This window comes from Otolemur garnettii, unplaced genomic scaffold (genome assembly GCF_000181295.1).
Source record: "Otolemur garnettii isolate 467f Iridium unplaced genomic scaffold, OtoGar3 scaffold00279, whole genome shotgun sequence".
Taxonomy (NCBI): domain Eukaryota; kingdom Metazoa; phylum Chordata; class Mammalia; order Primates; family Galagidae; genus Otolemur; species Otolemur garnettii.
In genome coordinates this window covers 431,845-441,900 of record NW_003852674.1, presented here as the reverse complement: position 1 = coordinate 441,900, position 10,056 = coordinate 431,845, and the positions used below count along the sequence as shown (strand labels likewise).

At 39.5% G+C, this 10,056-nt stretch overlaps 1 protein-coding gene across 1 annotated transcript in view; it reads left to right on the top strand.

Moving 5' to 3' along the window:
* Window positions 1–3,062: 3,062 nt before the first annotated feature.
* The window catches only part of TRIM58 (tripartite motif containing 58), a 23,619-nt gene continuing 16,625 nt past the window's right edge, over window positions 3,063–10,056 (top strand). Inside the window, exon 1 of the mRNA XM_003803115.1 lies at window positions 3,063–3,485. Coding sequence (XP_003803163.1) covers window positions 3,063–3,485 — 423 coding nt within the window. The remainder of the gene's footprint in view (window positions 3,486–10,056) is intronic.

Below are 10,056 nucleotides of genomic sequence, written 5' to 3'. Positions count from 1 at the left end.
TGACCTTTTGCCCTGAACTGGAGGGACTGCATTCATCCCTTTGTCAATAACACTCATTAATGATGAAAACATGTTTCTATTTGCCAAGTCCTGGCCAAGTGTAATTCTCAAGACCCAATACCCCAAAAGAGCCCACATACAGATTCCTCAGTTAGCTAGTTCTTTTCCCTGGCCAGAAGCTCTGGTGCCTTTTATTTCTTCTTCTAATTTCTAATAAAAATCTTTCTTGCTGCTGATCTGTGGTCTGTGGCTTCATTCCTCGAATCCCCAAGACCAAGGACCTACTGAAGAGGGAAATTCTGGTATCAGTTACATAGTTTTCTTTTATGTATTTTAACCCAGAAAGTGTGCATTGTACTTGTTAGGTATGAGTTTACCTATTCTGCCCCCCCCCCCTTAAATTCTGTTTTGCCTCTATATGAGCATATAAATGTTGATTAAATAGTTCAAGTTAGTACTGAGTACTTGTGATGTTTGTTTTTCTATTCTTGTGGTACTTAGGAAAATGGTCTCCAATTCCATCAGGTTGTTACAAAAGATACTAGGTTACCATATTGTATCGCAGAATAGTATTCCACAGTATGCTGACAGCACATTTTATTATCCATTCATGTATTTATGGGTGGTTTTCACATCTTTGTGATTGTGAATTGTGCTGCAATAAACATTTGAGCACAAGTGTCTTTATGATAAAATATTCCCCCCACTTTGGGTAAAAACCTAGTAGTGAGATGGTTGGATCAAACCTTATGCCTACTTTTAGTTCTTTAAGATATCACCTAACTCCAGTGAGAATGGCACATATCAATAGATGCTGGTAAGGATGCAGAGAGAAAGGAATGCTCTCACACTGTAAACTAGTACAACCTCTGCGGAAAGTAGTATGCTATTTCTTCCTTTTTATAGTTTCAATTAAATATATCTGCTACATGCCAGGACTTATATCAGTCATGTATATTACCCATGTATCTATTAGCCCATTTAGTTCTCTGATCAGCCTTGTAAGAGTAGCACTAACAGCATCCTCATTGCAGGTCAGAGGAAATGCAGCACACAAAGGTGGCACAGCTTGTCTCAAATTTCTTAGGAAGTGACACAGCCTTTAGCCTGCAGCCACGGTCTACTTTTCTATTGTTCAGTCCTCTGCTCTTTTGCTTCTTTTCCTAATGTCCCATCTTTCATATTTTTCTTACACAGACCTGTTTATTCTCAAATAATCTATTTTAGTCATCCACTTAACCTATAAGCAGAAGGCCTCAAAGTTACTTAGACTCTGGCCGCCACCAAAGCTTGAGGCTGAGACTCTGTCCTAAAGACCCACAAACCTCACAGGAGCCACAAGCGCCTCAGTCATCTGACCCCACCTCTAACTGCAACCATATCTGCTGCCACTACTGAGGCCCCACCTGCCAGCTGCCTGTCCTCCTTCATGTCATCTTTGTATATATGAGTCCTCTTTCTCCCACTTAAGTTCACTTTGTGCCCTCTGTGCCCTCTGCCCAGCTACACAGCCTTGCAGGGGCTCCTTCCTGCTCATCCTGCTCACTAGTTTGTGCTCACTTGCCAGATGTTAGCTCAGAGCACCTCAGAAGTCTGACCTTGACCCTACAGACTAGTTCAGAGTCCTCCATTTTATTCCTGCAGGATTGATGAGTGACATTACTCACAGTTACTAGTTTGTAATTATAAGATGAACATAATTCCATGACACCCTCTCTCAGCTGATTTTTGTTGTTGTTGTTGAGACAAGATTTACTCTGTTGCTCTTGGTAGAGTGCCATGTTATCATAGCTCACAGCAACCTCAAACTCTTGGGCTCAAGTGATCCTCTTGCCTCAGCCTCTCAAGTACCTAGGGCTGGAGGCACTACCATAACATCAGGCTAGTTTTTCTTCTTTTAATAGACATGAGCGTCTCCCTTTTGTTCAGGCTGGTCTCAAACTCTTGAGCTCAAATGATCCACTAGTCTGCCTTCCAGTGTGCTGGGGTTAGAGGTGTGAGCCACTGCACCTGGCCTGCCACTTGATCTTAAGGCTTCTTGAGAAATGGGGCCATGTCTTTTTACCTTACCCACTTGCCTGTACCCAGCTCAGCATCTGGGACACAGTGGCTACCAGCACACAAAAATGTGTACTGAGAAACAGGCTGAATAATTTCCCACACACTCACCCTCATTTTAACCCACCCATACAGAAATTATTTTGCTGAAGTGTCAGGCACTGCCAGGCACTTGTCTACTGACTAGATGACTTTAAATCACCTCCCAGTACTCATCCTGATTCAGCCTCCTCTCCAGGGATTTGACATCCATTCTAAGCATCTTGCTGCTGTCTCAGCCCCCACTCTCCATCTCACAGGTGCAGGACTGATAGGCTTAGCTTGGATTATTCTTTTGAATGACTATCATAGTCTGCAACTTCGTCACTTCCAAGATATGCATTGCAAGAGTATATATAACACACCTGTGTGTTTGTTATAAGGCACTCACTGACTTGTCCAGATAGTTATTTAAATACTCACAATTGTCACTGAGCTATAGGCCTATCGTTATTATATACACATCTATGTAGGCATCTCCCATCAGGCAAATGTCATTTCTTTATAATGAGCTAATTCGTGTAAAAGGAAAAAAAAATGAAATTTGAAAAAAAGATTTTTAAAAATATGATCATGTCTTGTAAACAAAAAAGATTTTAAAATAATGTCCATGGAGTAGTTCAGTAAACAATGGAAGGAAGGAGCTCAGGAATTCTCCAAACCTATTGACAGTGAAAATAAGCGATTAGCGGCACTTTTAAGGCACAACAAGAGGGATTCCAGTTAGAAATGCTGTTTCCTGAGACAGGAGGTTAATAGTGTTAATTTCACCCTCAAAGTCAAAAGTGCCAGAGCAGTAAGTTTTCTCAGGGAGTGGCTCCTTTGAATTTTTGAACCCCAGCCAGCAGATGACACCCATCCTGCTTCTCTGAGATTGTGGGACTCCTTCCTTCCCTGCCAGACCCCTAGGGACGATAGCGCGGGCGGCAGAGAAAGCTACGCTGCTATCTTCGCGGCCTCTGGCCATGGCCTCGGCGGCGCCTGGGGAGCGGCTGCAGCAGGAGGCCAGATGCCCGGTGTGCCTGGATTTCCTACAGGACCCGGTCAGCGTCGACTGCGGCCACAGCTTCTGCCTCAGGTGCATCTCGGAGTTCTGTGAGAAGTCCGAGCGCGCGCAGGGCGACATCCACACTTGTCCGCAGTGCCGTGCCCCCTTCCGGCCCGCGGGCTTCCGGCCCAACCGGCAGCTGGGCAGCCTAGTGGACAGCGTGCGGCGGCTGAGGCTGGGCGCGGGGTCCGCAGGGGCGCGGCAGTGTCCGCTGCACAGTGAGGACTTGAGCCATTTCTGCGAGGAGGACCAGGTGGCGTTGTGCCCAGTCTGCGCTACCTCCCTGGAGCACAGGAGCCACCGCACCGCGCCCCTGCAGGAGGCAGCGAGATGTTACCAGGTGAGAGCCAGCTCTGCGCTCCTGCTGTGGGCGCACCTGAAGAGGTGCCCTGCAGTTGGCAATCTGGAAATGCTGCTGTGACACAGGAGTAGGCTGAGCTCAGATGTTAAGTGACCAGCAGAGAGATAGAGCCCAGTGATACGACTCAGGACTCCTGAATGACCCCCTTCTCCTCCACCCTCCCCGCTGCCTCCCTCACATCTCACACTCAAATTGGGGCCTCCTGACCTTTGCTCCTGGTAACCCTGTGAGGGATCTCTGCTCGAGAACCCGAATACACGCATTGTGTAGACTTTCTACCTCTCCCCAAAACCCTTTCTTGTCCTTTAATTCCTGCGGGAATTATTCTTCCTGATGCTGATAGTCTGGGTCTCACAGCTAGAGGTCTGATGGGGGAGGGCTGTGTGGCGGAATTGATTCTTGGTGAGAATTACGTGTCTCGTAAACTTCCCTAAACTTTGCTAATAATTCTCATTTGTACGATGTTTTGCTTTTTCATTTTTCTCTCCTTTTGATTAATATTGTCACCAAAACACCCCTTAGGTTTTGGGCCTTTGTTCAAAGGAGCATCCATTTGGGTCTCTAATCACCTTTCGAAGCTTTGGGCCGGCACCTGTCCCCTGGTTGTAGAAATTGAGTAATACACAGGCCACTGTATTCAACAGATATTTGAGGACTAATAATCTGGACATCCTTCATGAAGAGGGGTATTGGAGTATTTGGCCCCCAAGAGTGGCAGTTGTGGAGCTCTGTGTGTAGAATTCTTCCTACTGGAGCTCTTCAAGAGTTCTTGGACATATTATGAATGCATTTAACTTCCCAACATCTAGAATAGCTACTAGCACAAAGGAGGTCAAATTCATCTTTAATTTACTGACATATTTAACTAAATAATTATCCCACTGTGATACATTGCAAATGCTAGCTAGCTTTCTTAAAATTATTATTTGCTTACATAGCTTGATTATTTTAAGCTAAGATTTGGAATAATTTCCTCTTAACTTCTCCCTTGATCTCTCTGGAAATCTCTCTCTTGAATTTTCTTCTTGATTTTGGTTGTCATCTGCAAAATTCAGGTACTCAATACTTTCTATCAAGACTTTTACGTTATGCTCCCCCCCTTTAATCCAGAAAGTACCACATGGAGCATGACTAGTGTAATACTTCTAATGATGTTCTGAATATTTTCAGTAATTCTTCAATTAAATACCAAATAAATATCATCTTACTTCCTATGACTGTCCACCAAGACTTCTAGAGGCCCTAAGTTATATTTCTGTAGCTCTAGTCTTAATCAATCATGAGATCCAACAAAATTAGCTTAATCACTGTTGTCACCAAACATGCCACATTTGTTTTTTCATCTCCTTGCATTTGCTCAGTCTGAGTTTCTTTGGACTGAGGGAGATTTTCTCCGTCTACAAGTGGCAAAATGCTTTGTGAACATCAAAAAATAACCACTTTCCCCACTTTGTCACATGCCATCATGAATGCTCTTGCTATTCTAAGAACAGCATTATGCTAGTCTCCTTTAAAAACAATTGATGTATATAGAATAACTTTGGGAATAGTTTTTTTTTTTTTTAATTACCAAAAGCCTATTTGTGTGTTTATCCTTGTGGATATTCTCTGTAGATTAAATACATATATTTACCTCTAGCAAGGGTCTTATTTTTCTTAAATATCTTATTTTATTGAGACAGAGTTTTACTCTGTTCCCCCAGGCTACAGTGCTATGGCATCAGCCTGACTCATAGCAACCTCAAATTCCTGGGTTCAAACCATCTTCCTGCCTCAGCCTCCCAAGTAGTTGGAATACAGGTACCTACCAATGCCCGACTACTTTTGTTTGTTTTTTTGTTTTTTTGTGGAAACAAGATCTTCCTCTTGCACAGGATGGTCTCAAACTCCTGAGCTGAAGGGGTCCTTCCCACTCAGCCTCCCAGAATGCTAGAATTATAGGCATGAGCCACCCCACTTTGCCAAGAGTCTTACTATTAAAGGGAGATTTAGTTTTTGTTGTATTATATGTGTACTCATTGTAAGATTTAAAAATTTTTTCTTAAAATTAACATGACAGAACAAATTTTTAGGTTACATTGTTCTCATTTTCAAAGTAAATTTCAAGTTGTAGGAGAGCCCCTAACCTAGGGGGATGTGCTGAATAATCTCACATTGTGCACATTAGGTGACATCCCACCAAATGTCCTGTTGCCTCCTCCATTCAATGTCCTCCCTTCCCCTCCCTTCTTCCTTTTCACCACTCCTCCTTGCTAGACTATATTTGTGATTTATCATTCATATGCGTGTGTAAGGGTTTACATACTGGTTTCATATTAGTATTGAGTCCACTGAATACTGATTATTTTTTCCATTCTTGAAATGCTTTACTAAGAAGAATGTGTTTCAGCTCCATCTAGGTAAATATAAAAGATGTAAAGTCTCTATCTTTTATATGGCTGAATAGTATTACCAGGTATACATATACTTCATGGAATTTGTTAATCCATTCATAGGTTGATAGGCACTTGAGATGCTTCCGTGACTTTGGAATTGAGCTGTAGTAAGCATTCTTGTGCAAATGTGTTTGTGGTAAAATGATTTTTGTTCTTCTGGCTAGATACTTAGTAATGGGGTTGCAGGATCAAATGGGAAGTTGACTTTTAGTTCTTTAAGGATTCTCCATACTTCTTTCCATTAGGTTGTATTAGTTTGCAGCCTCACCTGCATGCAAAAGTATTTCCTTCTCTTCACATCCATGCCAGCATCTGCACTTTTAGGACTTTGTGATGTGGACAAATCTTACTGGCAATAGGTAATATATCAGAGTGGTTTTGATTTGCATTTCTCTGACGATTAAAGGTGATGAACATTTTTTTTTCTGTATTTGTTGACCGTTTGTCATCTTCAGAGAAGTTTCTGTTCGTATATTTTGCTCACATAGAAATGGGGTTTTTGCTCTTTTCATAATGATTGACTTTGCTGTAGATTCTAGTTATCAGACCTTTGTCAGATTCATAACATGTGAAAATCTCCTATTCGAAAGGGTGTCTGTTTGCTTTGGTTGTAGTACCCTTAGCTGTGCAGAAGCTTTTTAGTTTGATCAAATTTTAGTTATTTATTTTAGGTGTTGTTGCGATTGCTAAAGGAGGTGTTCCTCAAAAAATATTCTCCCAGGCCAATACCTTCAAACATTTTGCCTTCATTCTTTTCTAGAATTTTTATTGTTTCATGTCTTAATTTTAAATATTTCATCCAGTGAGAATCAATTTTTGTCAATGGTGAGAAGTATTGGTCCAGTTTTAGTCTTCTACAAGAGGCTAACCGATTCTGTATGCACCATTTGTTAAATATGAATTCTTTTCAACAGTACATGTTTTTGTTAGGTTTATCAAAAATGAAATGATGATATTTGGCTGGGTTCTTCTCTGGATTTGCTCTTCTATTCCAGAGATCTGTGTCTCCATTTTTGTGCCAGTACCATGCTATTTTGATCACTATAGATTTGTAGTATAACTGAAGTCTGGTAACGTGATGTCTCCAGATTTCTTTTTATTTCTAAGGATTGTATTGTCTATTCAGGTTTTTTTCTGGTTCCATATGAAATAAAGTACTACTTTTTCAAATTCTTTTAAAGTATGACATTGGTGCTTTGATATGGATTACCTTAAGTCTGTAGATTGCTTTGGGTAGTATGTAACAATGTTGCTTCTTCCCAGCCCTGACCATGGTATGTTCTTCCATTTGTTAACATCTTTTACTATTTCATTTCTTAGGGTTGGGCTGGCTCTAGCTCAGCAGTTCTTTCATATATTCAGTGCATCTTTCATTTCTTAGGGTTTCATAGTTATTTTTTATGGAGATCTTTCATGTCCTTTGTTAGATATATTCCCAGGTATTTAATCTTCTTTGGCACTACTGTAAAAGCAATAGAGTCTTCAATTTTATTCTTGGCTTAACTGTTGTTGATATATATGAAGGCTACTGATTTGTGGGTATTGATTTTGTGACCCATGATACTCCTATGTTCCTTGATCACTTATAAGAGCTTTGTAGTTGATTCTCTGGAGTTTTTTAAATATAAGATCACGTTATTCCCAAAGATCAAGTGTTTGACCGCCTCTGTTCCCATTTGAATACCCTTGGTCTTCTTTTTTGCCTGATTGCAATAGCTAAGACTTCCAGCACTGTGCTGAATATCACTGAATGGGCATCTTTATCCAGTTCCAGATGTAAGTGGAAAGGCTTTCAGTGTTACTACATTTAATATGATATTGGCTGTGAATTTGCTGTTGATAGTCTTTTTCAGTTTAAGAAATGTCCCACCTAACCTATTTTTTGAAGTGTTCTTATCAGGAAAGTATGTTTGATATATCAAAACCCTTTTCTGCATCAATTAAGAGAATCATGTGCTCACTGTTTTTGATTTTATTTATGTCGTGAATTATATTTATTGATTTAATATGTTGAACCAACCTTGTAACCCTTGGATAAAACCAATTTGATAGTGGTGTGTAATTTTTTAATGTGTCACTGTAGTCTGCTTGTTAAGATCTCATTGTATTGATATTAATCAAAATATTCATCTACAGTTTTCTTTCTTTGTTGGGTCCTTTCCAGGTTTGGGGATCAGGATGATATATGCTTCACAGAATGTGTTGGGAAAGATTCCTTCCTTTTCTGTGATTTAGAATAGATTGTGTTACATAGGTACTAGTTCTGCTTTGAAAGTTTGGTAGAATTCTGTTATGAAACCATTTGATCCCAGGTTTTTCTTTTGGGGGAAATTTTGTATAGTTGATGTCATTACAGTGCTTGATTTAGGTCTATTTAAAATTTTTATTCTTTCTGGTTGAGTTTAGGAAGGTGGCATGCTTTCAGGTATTAGTTCATTTCCTCTACATTTTCATATTTCTGAGAATAGAGTTGTTTGGTAGTAATTGTTGAGGATCTTTAGTATTTCTGTGGTATCTGCTGTTATTGTCCCTTTATTGTTTCTGATTGAAGTTATCAGAGATCTTACTTTTCTGTTTCTGGTTAGTCTAGCTAAAGGTTGATCAATTTTATTAATTTTTTCAAAGAACCAAGTTTTCATTTCACTGATCTTCTGAATGATTCTTTTCATTCAATTTCATTTAATTCTGCACTAATTTTCATTATTCTTTTCTTCTGCTGGATTTGCAGTTGATTGTTTGCCCTTTTCCAGTTGCTTGAGATGGCACATTAGGTTGCTGACCTGCTGTCTTTCTGTTTTCTTGATTAAGGTTACTAATGCTATAAATTTCCCTCTTAGGAATGCATTTGCAGTATCCCACAGGTTTTGATAGCTTGTAGATTCATTATCCTTTTGTTCCAGAAATATAATGATTTCTTTCTTAATCTCATCTTTGACCCAGCTATCATTCAGCATAAGGTTATTTAGTTTCCATGAGTTTTTTGAGTATGAAGATTTCTGTTGCTGTTCAGTTCAATTTTTATTCCTTGATGGTCCAAAAAGATACAGGGGATAATTTCTATTATTTTGAATTTGTTGAGGTTGGCCTTGTGTCCTCAGATAAGATCAATTTTGGAGAAAGATCCATGGGCTGATGAGAAGAATGCGAATTCGGTTTTATTAGGATAAAATGTTCTGTAGATGTCTGTTAAGTCCATTTGTTCTAGGGTCAAGTTTAAGTCCATTATTTTCTTGTTTATTTTTTTCTTGAAGGATCAGTCCAGAACTGCCAAAGAGATATTAAAATCTCCAACTATTGTAGTGCAGAAAGATATCATATTTTTTTCAGATATGTTAGGGTGTGTTTTATAAATCGAGGAGCATTCCGGTAAGGAATATAAATGTTAATTATTGAAATCTCTTCACGTAGAGTGTTTCCCTTGACAAATATGCAGTGTCCATCCTTGTTTTTCCTTATTTTTATTGGTTTAAATACAATTGCATCTGCAAATAAGACTGCAACCCCTTCTTTTTTCTGATTTTTAATTGCCTGTATTACTGTTTCCATCCCTTGACCTGGAGTCCTATTTTATCCTTTAAGATAAGGTGTTTTTCTTAGAGGCAGCAGATACCTGACCTGAGTTTCTGTGTCCAGTCAACCAGCTTGGGCCTCTTTACAGGAGAATTTAAATAATTCACATTAAGTGAGAGAATTAATAGGTATGATAGTGTTTTGTCATCTTATTTTTCAGAGATCCAGTGCATGTTTTTAATCCGTTTCACCATTGTGGCACTAGATTTTGTTCTTTAAATTCTGGGTGAGTTTACTTTGGTGATGGACCATCCTGCTGGTCATTATGAAGAATAAGTCTGAGCACTTCCTACATATCTGGTCTAGTTATGGGAAATTTCCTTAACGTATGGATGTCAGTAAAGTATTTGATTTCTCCATCACAAGTTAAACTCAGTTTATCAGGATAAAGAATCCTGGGCTGAAAGTTGTTTTGTTGTAGAAGGTTAAGGGTAAGTGACCATCCTTTTCCAGCTTGAAAGGGTTTGGTGGAAAGATCTGTGGTCATTCTTTCCCTTTATAAGTAATACTTTTATTATACCTGGTTGTTTGCAGGAGTTTAGGAA